The sequence below is a fragment of the Nerophis lumbriciformis genome, linkage group LG28 (genome assembly GCF_033978685.3).
Source record: "Nerophis lumbriciformis linkage group LG28, RoL_Nlum_v2.1, whole genome shotgun sequence".
In the NCBI taxonomy this organism is placed as follows: Eukaryota; Metazoa; Chordata; class Actinopteri; order Syngnathiformes; family Syngnathidae; genus Nerophis; species Nerophis lumbriciformis.
This window is the reverse complement of record NC_084575.2, coordinates 28,330,567-28,351,454: the sequence shown is the minus strand read 5'-3', so window position 1 is coordinate 28,351,454 and position 20,888 is coordinate 28,330,567. Positions and strand designations below refer to the sequence as shown.

The 20,888-nt window shown below is 41.2% G+C and overlaps 1 protein-coding gene across 2 annotated transcripts in view; it reads right to left on the bottom strand.

Moving 5' to 3' along the window:
• Positions 1 to 20,888, bottom strand: part of LOC133571031 (integrin alpha-5-like) — a 131,171-nt gene that overhangs the window by 61,737 nt on the left and 48,546 nt on the right. For both annotated transcript variants that reach the window (XM_061924002.2, XM_061924003.2), the window contains exons 11-15: positions 13,096 to 13,148; positions 10,028 to 10,236; positions 3,644 to 3,835; positions 3,511 to 3,556; positions 3,323 to 3,436 (exon numbers count right to left, since the gene is read on the bottom strand). In XM_061924002.2, coding sequence (XP_061779986.1) covers positions 3,323 to 3,436; positions 3,511 to 3,556; positions 3,644 to 3,835; positions 10,028 to 10,236; positions 13,096 to 13,148 — 614 coding nt within the window. The remainder of the gene's footprint in view (positions 1 to 3,322; positions 3,437 to 3,510; positions 3,557 to 3,643; positions 3,836 to 10,027; positions 10,237 to 13,095; positions 13,149 to 20,888) is intronic.

Sequence of the window (20,888 nt, the reverse complement as noted above, 5' to 3'; positions counted from 1 at the left end):
TGTTTTACATGATTATTTATTTGCATACAATGTATAATACTAACTTTTCTGTAAATAACTATTTTATTCAAGGCAGCAGTTTTAATATCATTGCTAATCAGTAGCATGCATATGGCAAAGCCAATGTAAATTAGCATTGAACCAGCTTGAAAAGTGGAGCCTTACTTTCAGTATGTAGGCCTAAGCAATATATTGATTTTATTGATAAATTCAAGTTTTTTGTTGCAGACGATTTAAAAAAAGGTTTGTTTGTTTTTTTCTCTTCATGCTCCGGCATACTTTTTGCCCCCAGGTGCTTCCGTAGCTTCCACCCTCCTCCTTATTTCCTTAGCGGCAAACATAACAAAATGGCGAATGCTAACGCTTACGAGAGCAATACATTTGTTCATAAGAAAAAAAAAGGGAGGACCCAATGACTGCACACAGCAGTGTTTGTTTAAAAAAGGCAACAGGACAACAAACTTATTCCAGCATCTGAAACCGAAGCCTCCAGTCAAGTGCGGGAAATGCAACTGTTTACGAGGCGAACAAGATCGCAATAACAAACAAACTCTGGCAGAAAAAAGCAGTTTACCGTGGTGCAATCGTTTACATAAGGTATGTATGATGAGAAAGAAGCACAGTGGAGAACGATCACCATCGCCTTGGTTTGTCCACTCACTGAAACTATAGTCCTCTCAATGTTTTACATGATTATTTATTTGCATACAATGTATGCAAATGTATTTCTTTAAATACATATTTTATTCAAGGCAGAAGTTTTAAATTTGCACTTTATTAATCTCAATGTTGGAGATTATTCTTTGTTTGCATCCAATCTACAATGCTACATTTTTGTTTACAGAAGTAATTAATTCAAGACAGAAGTGAGGAAGAGGAAGCTCTTAAATTACTTTGATTAAAAAGTACAATTTTATCTGGTCTAAAAAGAACAATATTAAACAAATTAGAATTGTGCTAAGAGTAAGACGCAGTGTCATTTCAAACTAATAGTATTTGATCAAATAAAAAATAAACTTATTTTGAATTATCTCTGTCATTTGTTTTTTTTAAAGTACAGGAAAATAATCATAAATCTAATGTTTTGTGAAAAAAATCGAAGATTGTGTTTTTTCTAACATTACCTCAAGGCAGTCTACTTCAGGGGTGTCAAACTCATTTTAGCTCAGGGGCCACATGGAGGAAAATGTGTGCACTCCCGGGCCGGACTATTAAAATCATGGCATTAAAACAAAAAAATTAAGACAACTTCAGATTGTTTTCTTTGTCTTACTTTCGCCAAAAATAAAACAAACACTGAAAATATTCCAATAAAAACATAGAAAAAAATACCGGCAGCGGTAAAGTTTAGATCCATGAAGGAAAGAAGAAAGTGAATGGATGTTTATAACTGAATACATTTACATAGGCATAAAAATGTGTTTTCTTTTGTATAATTTTGTTTAATGCATTAAGTAACGTTTATGACAACCTTTTTCCAAAACACAATATAGAATGTGAGATATAACAGGATAATGCCAGTTATTTATCATTTGTTTTCAAAACGGTTACAAAAACGTGGGACCCCAAGAATTTACTGTGGGACCCCATTTCGAACATTCCTAGCGCCAACACTGATGGAGTATTGGTGCGTGCAAAAGAGCAGCAGGCGGCTGTGGCCTGCGGGCCGCTTCTAATACTAATCAAATTCATCATTCATTCACGGGCCGGATCTGGCCCTCGGGCCTTGACTTTGACACCTATGTGCTAAGAAGACCGCTATTTGCTCGCCAAGTGCATGAGTCGACCGGATGTGACGTTGCAAGCAGCCCAAGTATCGGACATTTATACCGATTTTACGTGAATCGATTCTCAGTAATACCAATGAAATTCGGTCGATACCTAAAAACGTACCGAATTCTTACATTTACATACAATTACACAATGCTAAAATAAATACATTCTAACAAAATTAATAATAAATGATAATTATATATATTTTTCTTTGATAAACTGTCAATAAAATACAGGTGCAAATTAAAATACAGCTTTACCCCTTTAGTCATAATTTTTGCGCTTAAAAATGTTCTCTATGACTTTAGCTCCAGACTTCTGTTTGTTTGCTATTGTCATTACTGCCACAAGTGGTGGAAAAGTGTATTACCACTAAGTACTGCTGCAACCCATACGGACCACAGCTGAGAAACAGATAGTTTTGCACGTTGATAAACTGTCAATAGAATATAGGTGCAAATTCAAATACAACTTTACCACTTTAGTCATAATTCTTGCACTTAAAAATTCCCTATGACTATGCGACCCATAGGGACCACAACTGAGAAACTGATGTTTTTTTCACTCTATGGTTAAGAAACACTGATCTAGCGCAGTGGTCCCCAACCTTTTTGTAACTGCGGACCAGTCAACGCCTGAAAATTTGTCCCACGGACCGGGGTGGGGTGGGGGGGTGATTTTTTTTTTTTTTTTTTTTTTTTTTTTTTTGTCATAAAAAATACAATCATGTGTGCTTACGGACTGTATCCCTGCAGACTGTATGGATCTATATTGATATATAATGTAGGAACCATAAATATGAATAACGGAAAGAAACAACCCTTTTGTGCGAATGAGTGTAAATGGGGGAGGGAGGTTTTTTGGGTTGGTGCACTAATTGTAAGTGTATCTTGTCTGTTTTATGTTGATTTAATAAAAAAACAAACAAACAAAAAAACCCGGTGGTTGGGGACCACTGATCTAGAGCATGCCACAGTGTTCTGGTTCTTTCTGAGTACGGTGCCTGCTTGACCTGTGTTACTTCTCCTCTGCCTGGTACCTAATTAAACGACCTTGTGCCTGCACATTGCTTGCCGTCTCTGCATCACGCTATCGCCACCCCCCCCCCTCCCCAATACAAATAAACACGAACACAAGGCTTGTCCTAATCAACGTGTTGGAAAAGCATCCTGCAGTTTGTTAGAAGTCCAAAAATGCTTAAAAATGTTTAACATAGCTTAAACAAAGCTTTGTGTAATTTCCCCTTTTTTTCTATTTGGTTTCGGAATTATGTGTTTGTAGATACACGCAGCTTGGAAATATGAAATCGTTTGACGTTTTAATGAGGCGAGCTTAAAAGAGCCGAAATAGGACTGTGACGGGTGTTACATAACAATTGTAAGATTTTTCCATGTTTGGGTATTTTTAGGGAGCTCGTAAGTTAAACACTTTGGCTTATTGTGGAAGAGCCAACGATATTTCCACATCAGGGGATGAAACTGCAGTGTGTAAGCTTCCTATTACTACATGAGCCACAACTGAAGGTTGTAGAGGAAAACTGTGGTCATACCAGGACACGGCTGTGGTTCCAGTGCCTGTGGAAAGCTCACAAAGCTTCTCTTCTTGGTTGAACATGGTCGGCTGGACCGTCAGAGACACACTTGCGTTCACTATTGGTCGAGACCTGTGTGAAGATTGCACCAAGAAACGTTACGGGGAAGAAAAGAAAAATCTATAGACTAAGTGCCGTAAAATCACCTATACAGCACAGTTTTGTCGGCCCCAAAAGCGCCTACAATCAGGTCTGCAAGAGAGGAAATGACAGAATTAGAGCGAGTTATCAAAGAAGGGGAATTTACTTTAATAGGGCGCCCAGAGAGGAATGCATTACCTGGGTAGCCATTGAGATCTAGATCTGTGTTGCCTCGCAGTGCAAAACCAAAGTTGGCAGGAAAAGAGCTGGAAGCCCATGAGGCAGCGAGAGTCTGAGCAGGCGTGTCCTTCAATCCTTCAGAGTAACCATTGTAAATAAGAACCAGTCCCTGTTGGTCTTCTCCCCCATAGGGACAGCCAATAGCCAGGTCTAAATGTAAACAGCAAAGGCACACAATGTAAAGCACCTTGCCCTATTAGTTTGTAGTATAATATTCTGTTAATACTAAATGCTTCCTTGTCGAGCGACGTCATTGGAACAAGCTACATAATGGTCCAAAAGTAGCTTTAAAATGACTCCATGAGTCATGAGGACAGAGTGGCTTTCCACAGTGGGTGGACATAAAAACAAGACTTTTGAGTCATTAAGCAGTGGCGACTCTGAAGTACAATAACAGATGTCTATCTAATGCATACTTGCCAACCCTCCCGAATTTTCCGGGAGACTCCCGAAATTCGACGCCTCACCCGAAAACCTCCCGGGACAAATATTCTCCCGAAAATCTACCGATTTTCAGCGGGGCTGGAGGCCACGCCCCTCCAGCTCCTGAGTGAGGACAGCCTTTTTTTAGACGGGAGGACAACAGGGTGACAAGAACTAAATCATCCAGACTAGAGATAAATTGTATTATTATGTTTATCTTACCTAACAATAAATATATTTATTAATTTAAAAAAAAAAAACGAAATACATTTTTACAATATTTTGCTGAAAACATCAAAATTAAGTGTATTTTTATTTGTATTTTTTCTGACTCCTTATTACATCCAGCCATAGAATTATACCGGTACATTAAAATAAACAAATTTGAAATAACTAATTTTAAATTATCATAATAATTCATTTAAAATGACCATATTTAATTATTAAAATAATTGCTTGTTTATCAACAACTTTACCATTTTATTCATTACAATTTGAAGCTCTCAGAAGCCAAGGTATCTTATATTCATGTTATATGTATGCAAGTTTGAAGTATCAATTATCTAAACACAGATTTGTTTGCATATTTTCAGGATGTATATATATATATATATATATATATATATATATATATAAATGAAATACTTGGTGAATTCTAGCTGTCAATATACTCATCCCCTCTTAACCACGACCCCACTCCCCCCCCTCCCCCCCACCTCCCGAAATGGGAGGTCTCAAGGTTGGCAAGTATGATCTAATGTATTTTTTTTTTATATTCAACACAGAGGAGTTGCAAAAATGGTGTGTCAATAAATCTATATCACTAACAATGTATATATATTAGGGCAGGCCTGGGCAATTAATTTGCCTCGGGGCGACAAATTTAGAGAAAAAAAATGATCTTAGGAACACTAATACAAAACCTCCCAATAATGTCTGAAAGCTAAAAACGTGATGGCAGACCGCCTTAAAAAACGGAATGGAATTTTAAATTTTTTTACTGAATGAGACACCCAGAATGTACATGAAAATAAAGAATGTGGGATTTACAGTTTGCAGCATTGCGTGGACATCGGGGGCGGTACCACTGGATTGGCAGACCGGGGTGGTGGTTCCTCTCTTTAAGAAGGGGAACCGGAGGGTGTGTTCTAACTATGGTGGGATCACACTCCTCAGCCTTCCCGGTAAGGTCTATTCAGGTGTACTGGAGAGGAGGCTACGCCGGATAGTTGAACCTCAGATTCAGGAGGAACAGTGTGGTTTTCGTCCTGGTCGTGGAACTGTGGACCAGCTCTATACTCTCGGCAGGGTCCTTGAGGGTGCATGGGAGTTTGCCCAACCAGTCTACATGTGTTTTGTGGACTTGGAGAAGGCATTCGACCGTGTCCCTCGGGAAGTCCTGTGGGGAGTGCTCAGAGAGTACGGGGTATCGGACTGTCTGATTGTGGCAGTCCGCTCCCTGTATGATCAGTGTTAGAGTTTGGTCCGCATTGCCGGCAGTAAGTCGGACACGTTTCCAGTGAGGGTTGGACTCCGCCAAGGCTGCCCTTTGTCACCGATTCTGTTTATAACTTTTATGGACAGAATTTCTAGGCGCAGTCAAGGCGTTGAGGGGATCTGGTTTGGTGGCTGCAGGATTAGGTCTCTGCTTTTTGCAGATGATGTGGTCCTGATGGCTTCATCTGGCCAGGATCTTCAGCTCTCACTGGATCGGTTCGCAGCCGAGTGTGAAGCGACTGGGATGAGAATCAGCACCTCCAAGTCCGAGTCCATGGTTCTCGCCCGGAAAAGGGTGGAGTGCCATCTCCGGGTTGGGGAGGAGATCTTTCCCCAAGTGGAGGAGTTCAAGGACCTCGGAGTCTTGTTCACGAGTGAGGGAAGAGTGGATCGTGAGATCGACAGGCGGATCGGTGCGGCGTCTTCAGTAATGCGGACGCTGTATCGATCCGTTGTGGTGAAGAAGGAGCTGAGCCGGAAGGCAAAGCTCTCAATTTACCGGTCGATCTATGTTCCCATCCTCACCTATGGTCGTGAGCTTTGGGTTATGACCGAAAGGACAAGATCACGGGTACAAGCGGCCAAAATGAGTTTCCTCCGCCGGGTGGCGGGGCTCTCCCTTAGAGATAGGGTGAGAAGCTCTGCCATCCGGGAGGAGCTCAAAGTAAAGCCGCTGCTCCTCCACATCGAGAGGAGCCAGATGAGGTGGTTTGGGCATCTGGTCAGGATGCCACCCGAACGCCTCCCTAGGGAGGTGTTTCGGGCACGTCCGACCGGTAGGAGGCCGCGGGGAAGACCCAGGACACGTTGGGAAGACTATGTCTCCCGGCTGGCCTGGGAACGCCTCGGGGTCCCACAGGAAGAGCTGGACAAAGTGGCTGGGGAGAGGGAAGTCTGGGCTTCCCTGCTTAGGCTGCTGCCCCCGCGACCCGACCTCGGATAAGCAGAAGAAGATGGATGGATGGATGGATGGATTTACAATATTAACTATGAAGGATAAAACACTGAATATTGCCAACATATGAACGTCACACCCCATCACCATCAACATATTTTACAATCAAGCGAAACGCATTAAAAATGCAACAAACACAGCAAAATATGAACGCCAAGGGTAAAAAAAAAAACGCTCACTCTGTAGAAACGCTCCCCACCCACACTGCTTGGTGCCTCGTCTGAGCTTCTGTGACTTAGATTACCATAGTAACTAATTAGATTACCATAGTAACTAGTATATCATGCAAAAACGCAGATTCCAACCATTGAAATACTTTGTATAGTTCAAGACTTACGGTCATTTGAAAACATCACTGCACATCGTAATGGCAGCTACACTTTCTATCTTAAAGATCTAAAAAAAAAATATTTGGGAATGTCCGGCGGGCCAGATTGAAAAAAGCTTAATTTTTCCACGTTTGTATTAGGGTGATTATAATATTGAATTGCGATAATCGCATTGTTCATCCATCCATCCTCTTCTGCTTATCCGAGGTCGGGTCGCGGTGGCAGCAGCCTAAGCAGAGAAGCCCAGACTTCCCTCTCCCCAGCCACTTCGTCCAGCTCCTCCCGGGGGATCCCGAGGCGTTCCCAGACCAGCCGGGAGACATAGTCTTCCCAACGTGTCCTGGGTCTTCCTCGTGGCCTCCTACCGGTCGGACGTGCCCTAAACACCTCCCTAGGGAGGCGCTCGGGTGGCATCCTGACCAGATGCCCGAACCACCTCATCTGGCTCCTCTCGATGTGGAGGAGCAGCGGCTTTACTTTGAGCTCCCCCCGGATGACAGAGCTTCTCACCCTATCTCTAAGGGAGAGCCCCGCCACCCGGCGGAGGAAACTCATTTCGGCCGCTTGTACCCGTGATCTTGTCCTTTCGGTCATAACCCAAAGCTCATGACCATAGGTGAGGATGGGAACGTAGATCGACCGGTAAATTGAGAGCTTTGCCTTCCGGCTCAGCTCCTTCTTCACCACAACGGATTGATACAGCGTCCGCATTACTGAAGACGCCGCACCGATCCGCCTGTCGATCTCACGATCCACTCTTCCCTCACTCGTGAACAAGACTCCGAGGTACTTGAACTCCTCCACTTGGGGCAAGATGTCCTCCCCAACCCGGAGACGGCACTCCACCCTTTTCCGGGCGAGAACCATGGACTCGGACTTGGAGGTGCTGATTCTCATCCCAGTCGCTTCACACTCGGCTGCGAACCGATCCAGTGAGAGCTGAAGATCCTGGCCAGATGAAGCCATCAGGATCACATCATCTGGGAAAAGCAAAGACCTAATCCTGCATCCACCAAACCGGATCCCCTCATCGCCCTAACTGCGCCTAGAAATTCTGTCCATAAAAGTTATGAACAGAATCGGTGACAAAGGGCAGCCTTGGCGGAGTCCAACCCTCACCGGAAACGTGTCCGACTTACTGCCGGCAATGCGAACCAAGCTCTGACACTGATCATACAGGGAGCGGACCGCCACAATCAGACAGTCCGATACCCCATACTCTCTGAGCACTCCCCACAGGACTTCCCGAGGGACACGGTCGAATGCCTTCTCCAAGTCTACAAAGCACATGTAGACTGGTTGGGCAAACTCCCATGCACCCTCAAGGACCCTGCCGAGAGTATAGAGCTGGTCCACAGTTCCACGACCAGGACGAAAACCACACTGTTCCTCCTGAATCCGAGGTTCGACTATCCAGCGTAGCCTCCTCTCCAGTACACCTGAATAGACCTTACCGGGAAGGCTGAGGAGTGTGATCCCACGATAGTTAGAACACACGCATTGTTCATATTTAACTCAAAATTAATTGTGATTAATCACAAATAGATATACTTTTTCATGATTAATAAGTGTGCCCTAGACAGATAATTTTCAAAGCATTCACACATGTGGTTTTCTACACCAAAATTAATCTATCTATTCTTCTTCTTCTTCTGCGCTCTACCTTCCACATTTTTCACCCGATTCAAACCGTTCCAACTTCAAACTGTTCAGCCTATTCGGAAATCGCGGTCTTTCCCTTTGACAAATTCCAAAAATTCCCAGATTTCCCAGAATTACAGGTTTTCCAGGACTCACCTCCCAGGGGGTGATCAAGGGTGATGGGTCAAATGCAGAGAATAATTTCGCCACACCTAGTGTGTGTGTGTGTGACAATCATTGGTACTTTAACTTTAACATATTTCCCATTCAAAATGAATTGGCTAATTTTCCAGCTTCCACCCTTTTCCACATTTTTCAACTGATTCAAACCATTCCATCTTCAACATATTCCACCATCCTGGAAATTCAAACTACCTTTTTTCCAAGTTCAAAAAAAGTCCACGATCCAGGATTCCTGGTTTTCCAAAGCCCTATTCCCACCCTTTTTTCTGGCCACTGCTCCTTCGGTTTTTCCGAAATTCCAGGAATTCCGTAATACCATTTCTCAATGCAACATGTTACTACTTCAACATTTCTCATCTGATTAGAAAAATTCCAACACCAACCATTTCAACTCATTAAGACCGTTCAAGTTTTTTACAATGTTCAAAAAAATTCCCGCTTTTCCCGAAATTCCCAAATGTTTGGGAAATTCCCATTGAATGGGACATGGGTCAATGGGACATTCTTCAAAGTTTCACAACTCCCACATTTTTCGTCTGATTCAAACTGTTCCAACTTCAAAATATTCAGCCTGTTTGGAAATGGTGTGCTCTACTTCAACAATTCTAAAAAAAAATTCCAGGATTTCAGTTCAACTTCAGCATTGGAGCATTCACACGCAATTCCTTCAGAAATTGCCTCATCTAGTCTAATCCATCCATCCATCCATTTTCTACCGCTTATTCCCTTCGGGGTCGCGGGGGGGCGCTGGAGCCTATCTCAGCTACAATCGGGCGGAAGGCAGGGTACACCCTGGACAAGTCGCCACCTCATCGCAGGGCCAACACAAATAGACAGACAACATTCACACTCACATTCACACACTAGGGCCAATTTAGTGTTGCCAATCAACCTATCCCCAACATCATTTTTTATTTATGGTCAATTCCTTAGTGCCCGTTCTATACATAAATGAAAGACAAACTGAGGTAAAGGTCAATGACATTTGTGACCCATTCCTTAGATTTCCAGTCAACCACTCGGAGCCTATCCCAGTTAACTTTGAACAAAAGGTAGACTACACCAATGCCTGGTTGCCAGTCAATCACAAGTGAGTCCATCTCAACAACCATTTTATTATCAGCCTCATGCACTGCTTCAGGATGTCACAGCACTCGTGCAGTCCCAGCCCTTCGCCATCATGCTTGGGGTTGGGCGAGATGACAAATGGTTGCTGAAATGTGAAGGGTTCACTAATTTCCGTGAAAGTCGGCAACAGAACCCACCAAGCCGAGCAAACCACTACACTATTATTGATGCACTTAGCTCTCATACCATTGAAACCGTCCTGGTTGAGATCACCCAGAGGCGCCAATGAGGTTCCAAATCGACTGAAAGGCTGCTGGCCAAGTAAGTGCTGCACAGTAGGCTCCAGCTGCAAAGGTCCTCTCTGGAGGTACACATAAACCTTCCCAAGCTCCTCCAGATGCCCGTTGGACCCACGACGCATGAACATTGGAGCTCCCACCAGCAGGTCATCCATCCTGGAGAGGAAGTCATAATCGTTTGACATTTTTGTTTTATTTCATTCATTCAAGGTTAAAAAAAAACAATCAACATGACATGAAAATAAATAATGAATGAAAGAAGTATAAACCTACCGTATTTTTCGGACTATAAGTCGCAGTTTTTTTCATAGTTTGGCCAGGCTCCAGTGCGACTTATATATGTTTTTTTCCTTCTTTATTATGCATTTTTGGCAGGTGCGACTTATACTCCGGTGCGACTTATACTCCGAAAAATACGATATATTATCTGCCCCTTATTCACACGTTTGTTGTTCAACTCAAAAAACTTACTATGGTAATATTTTCTATTTCATAACATCCAACAACAATAATTTACTCCAAATCCTATCTTTACATCATCATGTTCTTTTTAATACTGAAAGAGATTTACGATTTGTTCCACTATCCAGTTTGTTCTGTAAACTTAAACTTTTGACTGAAATTAACCATTTTTATCATAGGTCCAGGGACAACGAACGTAAAATAGCCTTATGGCTAATTTTGCTACATTTACGGTAGGGCTGTGGCTCTTAAGGCATCGCATGATTCAATTTAATTCTTGCGGATCAATAAATTTTTAATATTGATTAAAAACTACTGATAAACTACATTCCTTCATAAAATAGATGAACAGCCATGATAAATGTATATATTAATTAAATGAAAACTGGTTTGGTTTTGTAAAATCCTACCCAAAGATTTGATGAAGTCAAATACAAATAAAACAAAAAGAGAAGTATCCAACTCTTCTCTTTTCTAAAATCAATCTGTGCAGCAGATATGGGCATCTACTGGTACATCAACAATATGATTTGCCTAAGTGTCTGGACAAGTAAGAATTTAAAAAAAAATATGCTTTTTTAAGAATCGTTAAAAATAAAAATTGCCAATCATTCGAAAATGGATTTTCTTTTTGGACACGCCTATTTTACAGCAACGTCTATTCATGTACACCAGTGGTGCTCACACTTTTTCTGCAGGCGAGCTACTTTTCAATTGATCAAGTCGTGGGGATCTACCTCATTCATATATATAATTTATATTTACTTATTTATGAAATATATGTTTTTGTTAACAAGTTAAAGGTGTTTAATGATAATGCAAGCATGTTTAACACATATAGTTAATATTGTTAAAAAATTAAAGGTGTTTAATGATAATACAAGTATATTTAATACATATAGTTAATATTGTTAACAAGTTAAAGGTGTTTAATGATAATACAAGCATGTTTAACACAGTTAATATTGTTAAAAAAATAAAGGTGTTTAATGATAATACAAGAATGTTTAATACATATAGTTAATATTGTTAACAACTTAAAGGTGTTTAAAGATAATACAAGCATGTTTAACACATATAGTTAATATTTTTAACAAGTTAAAGGTGTTTAAAGATAATACAAGCATGTTTAACACATATAGATTCCTTTCTTTCATGAAGACAAGAATATGAGTTGGTGTATTACCTGATTGTGATGACTTGCATTGATAGGAATCAGACAGTGGTGCTGATAATGTCCGCATTTTCGAATGGAGGAGAAAAAAAGTCCTCCTTTCTCTCCAATACCACATGAAAGTGGTTGGTTTTTGGCATCTTATTTGTCCAGCTTCCGTACTCCTTTGTATACACTTTACAAGAAATACATTGTCGGCAAACTCCGTAGCTTGCTAGCTTGTGCACGCCAGCTTTCTGAGACTCTTATTTTGTTAGCGCAACTGTGCAACTGTGCAGTCGGTCTTTGGAGTTTTGACGACAGGTACGGCGCCAGAGTCTGTTGAAATAAAGTGTTTCTCGCCTTCCTGTCGGTAATTTTAATGAGCTGGCAGCAGCCAGCGTCATCTCAGAAGACCCTCGGGTGCCGTGAATGTCAAGCAAGTGACGAAAGTGACGTCATAGTGAAGATTTATGATCGCTCATTTTTAGGACTATTTTTTTAATGCCTGGCTGGTGATCGACTGACACACCCTCCGAGATCGACCGGTAGATCGCGATCGACGTAATGAGCACCCCTGATGTACACTGTCCCTATCAAATAAACAAATAAATAAAATGCCATTGTCGCTGTTCTAAATCTCAATCTAATTTTTGCATGTGCTTTATACATGATTTTTAAGATATTATACTCTACCAATGTATTCAAATTCATTAAGTTGAACTGTTTCACAGTTTGTGGATTCCCTGTATGCATTTCCAGTAATGATTCTTTGAGCTTTCTTCTGTAAACGGACGATTGGATTTAAATACGTTTTACAGACATGACCCCATACTTCAGCACAGTATGTCAAATATGGAACAATCAGTGAATTATACAAGATGTACAATGCTTTTTGATTTAGCAGTTCCTTCACTTTGAATAAAATAGCAATAGTTTTAGATGTTTTAACCTTTGTATCATTTATACGTGAGTTCATCAATCGTAACACCCAAAACTTGATCTCCTTTGTTAACAATGAATGACAAAGTATACATCTATACTTTATTTAAAGTAAAATGCAGATTTGCTTAATGAATTCAGGTCTACCAGAATGTATCGAGTCCAGCCTCAATTATTGAATACTTAACTGAACAATTTCCAATAACTTGACTGCGGCTATGCATACAACTTTAGTTAAATGTGATCCTTAATTTGCATATAATCAGAAAAAAATTTTTTTCATTTTTAGGACACATTTAAATGAGTGATTTGACTCAATGAGTGTAGGAATTCCAAGTTCCTTGACCCAAATCTGACCTTCTATATATTAATCCCATTTTACATTTCTCTCCAATCTCTTATTTTCCCTCCCTTTGGCCGTGTGTCCTCATCAATGCACCGTCACTCCACGCACTCACCCATCATTGTTGATGTCCGTGGCTGCGACTGCATAGCCAAAGTAGGACCCCATCTGGAACCCATTAAAAACAGAACTCAGTTAGCCTCTAATTACATCACTCTGCGTAGATCTCTTTATTTTTCCTCTCCGTTCTCGCTTTTGTCCCCTCAGACGTTAACCCCAGAGGCTTCCTCCTAAATCTCTCAATCCCACAATCCCCTGGTGCGTCATCATTTTCAAGGAGCTCACTGTTAGAGCTTCTGTGAAGAAGAGAAGAGGTGGCTCATCTGTTTTATTTTCATACTACACATACTGTACTTAATAAGGGTCCGATTACCTCCGGTTGTGCTCCACCTCAAGGTGATTTGTAAATACCAGTGAAAGACACCAGAAATTGTTGCAATCATCTAGGACATCTAAACCCTGGAGCAATGTCGTTGGAGAATATATGCGCCTGGTAGAGTCTCCCAAAGCAAACAGGTCCTAGGTGGTAGGCCAGACTCAGATTTATCTAGAGGACCTTTTTGAACAAAGGAGATCAACTCGCCTAGAGGCCTATCCTGGAGCCAGGACCAGGGGAGAAGCTCTCACTCACCAATACCTCAAAAAAGCCACACAACATTCCACCAGATAAGGCACACCGGTATGATGACTTGGGTGGCAGTTGAGGACGGGTGCACGGGTGACTCGCTCTTCGTTAAATCTTGTTATTGGGATATGGAACTTCATCTCTCTCTGGTGGGAAAGGAGCCTGAACTTGTGCGTTAGGGTGAGATGTTCCGACACCTCCAGCCACTGAAATGGGTTGCAGGGCTGGACTTTGTTTAAAAGGCAACAAGCTAGTTCCGTACCTACAGTATGTGTTGGATTCATCCCCAATTGGACGCAAGGGGTACAGCACTGAGCTAGGATCCTAAATATAGTTTCTGCGTAAATGGGAAGAACGCCCTCCTTGATCTACAGTTGTGTGTTATTATGGTATTGAACTTCTGTGCTAACCACCATTTGTCCATAACAAACACCGTATTTGATCAAAAGATCATCCACAAGCTAGGGATGTCCCGATCCAGGTTTTTGCACTTCCGATCCAATACCGATATTGTTTTTGCATTTCCGATCCGATACCGATACTGACCGATACCGATACTGGCCTATCCGAGCATGTATTAAAGTTTAAAGTTATTTAGCCTACTTAGTTGTCAGAATCATGTTGAAAAGGGTTTTAGTACTCTTGATAACAACTAGCCAGCTGAATTAGGGGAGTTTGAATAATACACAATGGTTGGTAACAAGAAACTGACCTGTTTATTCAAGGATAAACACAAAATAGACAAAATTATACATGACAAACAGAAATGGCATCATTGAACTAGGGCTGGGCGATATGGCCTTTTTTTAATATTGCGATATTTTAAGGCCATATTGCGATACACAATATATATCTCGATATTTTGCCTTAGCCTTGAATGAACACTTGATGCATATAATCACAGCAGTATGATGATTCTATGTGTTTTGATTGATTGATTGAGACTTTTATTAGTAGGTTGCACAGTGAAGTACATATTCCGTACAATTGACCACTAAATGGTAACACCCGAATAAGTTTTTCAACTTGTTTAAGTCGGGGTCCACTTAAATTGATTTATGATACAGATATATACTATCAGATATATACTATCATCATAATACAGTCATCACACAAGATAATCACATTGAATTATTTACATTATTTATAATCCAGGGTGTGGAGGGGGGCGCCGGATGTAAGTGTCAGAGTTTGATATGAGAATAAATCTAAAGTTAAAATATACGGTAGAAATGCACCCATTTGCAGGAAATGTAGTCTTGATTTTCAAAATTTTCTTTCAAGGCTTGCATGTCTACATTAAAACATTCTTCTTCATACTGCATTAATATATGCTACTTTTGAACTTTCATGCAGAGAGGGAAATCACAACTAAAAAAATCACTAATTTTTTCATACGGTGTTGATGTGGAAATTTTTGCCTCAGCATTTTGATGGTGTGGACGTGTGGCACCGAATGGAGATAAGCGTCTCGACAGACGTCACAATATTTGAACAATGATGACGAAAACTGTTTTCTCTGTCGTGTCCGTGTGTCGAAAATTGTTATGCGCTTATTTTTTTATTAGATTTTGTGCATGGCATAGATTTGCTATGCGCAGAGGACGCTTAAACAGTGCGCAATTGCACAGGCGAGCACCTTAGAGGGAGCGTTGCTCGCATGGCTGCGCTAGCATCACAGCTAACGTTAGCCATGCTGCTACCTCTCTGCTCGGGGAGGACGTATACGTATGTGACGTATGACGTGACAGTATGTGACGTATGACGTGACAGTATGTGACGTGTGTAAGAAAGTGCGCTCGCTGTCTGTGAGAGGGAGATGCAGGAAAGAGTGAGAAGAGCCTGTCGTGTAATGCCAGCAGCTAAAAGAAACTGCGTGAGAATTCACAGACGTGTGGATGTGTTGAAGGTGTGCTGGAAAATGCGGAATGGAAATTACAGAGCAGCAGAAAAGTGGAATGTGTTATTTAAATAAGTGCGTTGGAAAACACAGACCGGAGTTTTTTTTTAAACTGGATCTGGATCGGCATTTTCCCATACCTTGCTGATACGCAATTTTTGGCAAATATCGGCAGCCGATCCGATCCAAATATCGGATCGGGACATCCCTACCACAAGCACACCTGGCACCAGGACATATTAGACCGTTAAGTCTATGATTGACTATGTAGTCATAACAGTAAACATGGGATCATACCTTGGCCTCGGTTTACAAAGGTTATTTGAAGTCATGGACTACCGTCTGCCTCAAAGAGGTCATGGAAAATGGTCCAAGACCGCAGAAGGGGAAACGGTACCCTGTCCATACTGTCTACTGGAACAAAGTCTGTCAACCTAATCTTTGGATCTCATCGGGTAGTGTAATGAATACTTTTCAGTCTGCAGAGGAAGCAGAGTCTGAGGATTCTGAGGTAGAGAAGAAAACTTTTCAGTCGCAAGAATAAGATTCGCTCGGAACTCCTTCAGGGTCTGGATGTTGTGAGGGTGACACATAACTTCAACATTGTGTGTCAGTTATCCTTAAAGGACAGTAAATCCCGATTCTCCCCCTTACTCTCTTTTCAGGTTAAAGAGCAGCAAGCCTACTTCACTACAATTTACTACATTTTATAAATGATGAGACAGCTCATTTACTTTCAGGAATTACATAAGTTTGGAATGTTTATTTTTATTTTTAAAATCGCTCGCCATGAAGACTAAATAATGTAAATAATTCAATGTATACACTCTGATGATTAACTTGTGTGATGACTGTATTATGCTGATCGTATATATTTATACCATGAATTGATTAACATGGACCCCGACTTAAACAAGTTGAAAAACTTAGTGGTCAATTGTACGGAATATGTACTGTACTGTGCAATCTACTAATAAAAGTCTCAATCAATCAATAAATCAAACTATATAGTGCAACTATTGTACATATTGTAGCTTCTGAAAACTGTGACATTCACTTTTTATAGCTTATTAATATATCTAATAACTGTGATGTAATGTAGCACATCACAGTGTAGTACAGAGCTGGGCAAATATTTTGACTTGGGGGCCACATTGAGAGAAAAAAAGTGTCTTGGGGGGGCCAATGTGTATGTGTGTATAAATGATATGCACACATTTAGCTGTGTTCGGGTCCCTTTTTTAAATAATTTATGAACACTAATACCAAAAGTCACAATGTCGGATAGAATTCTAAAAAAGTTATGGCAGACCACCTCAAAAAAATGGAATGGAATTTTATAGTTTTTTTTACTAAATGGGACACCCAAAATGTACATTAAAATAAAGAAAGTGGGATTTACAATATTAACTATGAACAATAAAACTCGATGGACATCTTTTACAATGAAGCAAAACTATGGCGTCACATTAGTGCCAAAAATCCGAGCGCATAAAAACTGTTATCGCGCGCTGATTCTCCACTTCGTGCGCGCGCGACACCCTTTTGCGCGCGCGCAGAAAGGCACCGCGCGCGCGCAGAAAGGCACCGCGCGCGCGCAAAAGGGTGTCGCGCGCGCACGAAGTGGAGAATCAGCGCGCGATAACAGTTTTTATGCGCTCGGATTTTTGGCACTAATGTGACGCCATAGTTTTGCTTCATTGTAAAAGATGTCCATCGAGTTTTATTGTTCATAGTTAATATTGTAAATCCCACTTTCTTTATTGAACAATAAAACTCGATGGACATCTTTTACAATGAAGCAAAACTATGGCGTCACATTAGTGCCAAAAATCCGAGCGCATAAAAACTGTTATCGCGCGCTGATTCTCCACTTCGTGCGCGCGCGACACCCTTTTGCGCGCGCGCGGTGCCTTTCTGCGCGCGCGCGGTGCCTTTCTGCGCGCGCGCCGTCTCGGTCTGTGCGCTCTCTGTGTACTCCTGGCATCTCTCCTCGCGCTGTCATGTTTCTTTTTGGCACTTTGGGGGCGGGTATGCTTAGACGGCCCCTCCTTTATGATTGGCTCTGAGCATTTTTCATACGACCAATCATTCTCCAGCGTAGCAACGTTGTAGCCATCTTACCTCGGACGGCTAGCCTCAATCATTACATTGATGTCAATGGTACATGTACTAATTAAATTACCATAACTTGCTCGATTTTCGACCAATTTACAAACGGTTTGCCTTGTTACAAATCTTATTACATGTAGATATGACATAGGATGCTGTACCTGTTGAAATTACCTCTTTCGCTTTAAAAAAAAATGACTTAATTGTGCAACATAGTTGTGTAGGGTCAGTGTTAGTCAGTTCTCTGATTATTTTAAATTGTTTCAGAATACATCATTAAAAGGCTATTTTTAACATTTTAAAAACAAAATTCAAAGATTATTTCATTAATTTTATGGCTGAATCAAAAGAAAATCCATAAATTAGAAAACAAATGTTCAAGAAGAAGTGAAAATATAAAATAATGTTATGGTTGGATGTTATTGCTGGTGGACCAGTTCTGGCTGAAAGATGTGATTATGGTGTTTGTTGTCTTATTATTTATTTGGGTCACATTTTGTATTACCCTGTATTGTGTTTATGTGGTATGAAATAACCTTCATCAGCGCGCGACATTTTTTTATCCACTTCTTCCTCCGTAAATCTTGATACATATTGACGATGACCCGCCTTGCTATACTTCTGATTGGCTCTGAGCATTTTTCGCCTGACCAATCAGAAAGAAGGGGCCGTCTAAGCATACCCGCCCCCAAAGTGCCAAAAAGAAACATGACAGCGCACAGACCGAGACGGCGCGCGCACAGAAAGGCACCGCGCGCGCAAAAAGGCACCACGCGCGCGCAAAAGGGTGTCGAAGTGGAGAATCAGCGCGCGATAACAGTTTTTATGCGCTCGGATTTTTGGCACTAATGTGACGCCATACAAAACACAACAAAAATGTAACAAACAGCAAAATATGAATGCAAAGTGTAATAAACACCTACAATATGATATATTATCACTTTTATGCAGACATTTGTTGTAAAAATTTGCTTCCGCATCTGTTCCTGACACAAGCGTTTCGGGCTGGCTGCTGTGAAAACAAACCCCGCCCACTCTGCTTTGTTCCTGGTCTGAGCTGCTGTGACACAGATTACCGTAATAACTCGTAGAACACCCAAAAGTGCAGATTTCAACCATTGAAATACTTTCTATAGTTCAAAACTTACGGTAATTTAAAACCAGCACTGCACATCATAATGGTGGCTACAGTTTTGATGTTAAAGGTCTAAAAAAATTATGTAGAAAGTCCGGCGGGCCGGATTGAAAATTCTAATGGGCCGCATGTGGCCCGCGGGCCGTATTTTGCCCAGATCTGATGTAGTGTGTTAACTGCCCCTGCCACCAAGCTACTTGGGGTGATACACTAGCAAGAAACGAGTGGTGTCTTATTTCATAGGGCGTGTGTATTGGCTCTTATACTGTTTTCTGAAATGTAGTTATATATAGACTATCCAAGTTTCATGTTTCTTGAGAATCAGTATTAACCCTTGTGTAATGTTCATATTGTTGTTACTCAACCAGCGTTTGTGGGTCTGATGGACCCGTTGCATTTTGTGGCTTTTAATGCCTCACAATCAAACACTTTTATGTTAAAATACCTAACGGATGTTTACCTTATCCCAATAAACATCTGTTCAGTATTTGAACATAAAAGTGTTTGATTGTGAGGCATTAAAAGCCACAAAATGCAACGGGTCCATCAGACCCACAAACGCTGGCTGAGTAACAACAATATGAACGTTGCACGGAAAAATTTCTCTGCCAGTTTCTGCATCCCACAGGGATTCTTCTTTTGTGTTTCTGCACCTGCCGTTCCCAGACAAGGTTGCAACATTGTTTGTCAACACTGTCTGCTCTCATTTTCTCGCACATTTGACCCTCTGATGTTCTGTGTACCTACACTCTGTCCTCCTCCTGTCTAGGCCTGGTTTGTGTGTGTGTGTGTGTGTGTGTGTGTGTGTGTGTGTGTGTGTGTGTGTGTGTGTGTGTGTGTGTGTGTGTGTGTGTGTGTGTGTGTGTGGTACACAGAACATCAATTTCCACACTTCTATTAGCCCCAGGTCCAGTGGACCCGGACATCTTATATGTACCGTATTTTCCGCACTATAAGGCGCACCTAAAAACCTCCAATTTTCTCAAAAGCTGACAGCGCGCCTTATAATACGGTGCGCCTTATATATGGACCAATATTGAGCCACAACAGGTTTCGCAACCCCAGCCTCTACTGTAGCGTCTATTCTATGCGCCTTATAATGTGGTGCGCCTTATATATGAACAAAGTTTTGAAATAGGCCATTCATTGAAGGTGCGCCTTATAATCCGGTGCGCCTTATAGTGCGGAAAATACGGTAATAGAAATGTGTAGGTGGGGTGTATGGTGTGTGGTCATTAAATATGTATTCTGATATATGTTCTTCACAGAAAATGAGCCAAAGTCAGTGAGTCTCAGTTTGAAAAATTAATTAATTGTATAATTTTTCTTTTAACAGAAAATGAAAACGGGTCCCGCAGACCCGAACACCACACAAGGGTGGTTTTTGGGGTTTGGGTATGTAAGGGTTGTACACAGTTTTGTGTGGTACTGCATCTGGACAGTAAATATATCAGATATAGACTTCAAAGAACTAGTGTTACAATTACGAATATTGAATTTCAATTCACCAAAACCACACTTTCAAATAAATATCAGTCATAGTGAAAAAAAGTAGAATTTGTACTGTATGAGCTATCATATCAACATAGGTCAAATGTATCAAAAAACAAACCCCATGCCAAAACAGTACAAATTCCACCAGGCCATAACAACGGACACAAAATGAGATTTTTGTTCCGCCAGACGTATTTTTGCAGCTGACTAACAGCTCAGTCCAAGAGCCGACAGAGCGGAGCATTCACCCACAGAGCCTTGACTTCACATCACTCACTACAGCTGAGACTGACACACTGCAGACACACACTTGTTGGTTAGTCACGTGCTCTTAGGTGTCAAAAAACTACATTACGTCGCACGGAATTCTGGTTCCCTTAAATGTTTTGACTCTTTGTAATTTTGACTATTAGAATAATTTCTCATGATAAAATCATTTTGTGTAGATATGGACTGACTTGGTCTGCTTATACTTTCTGACCTACGAGTCCCCGGCCCGGGCGCACCATGATGGCTGCCCACTGCTCCTTAAGAGGATGGCTTAAACCAGGGGTGTCAAACTAATTTTAGCTCAGGGGCCGC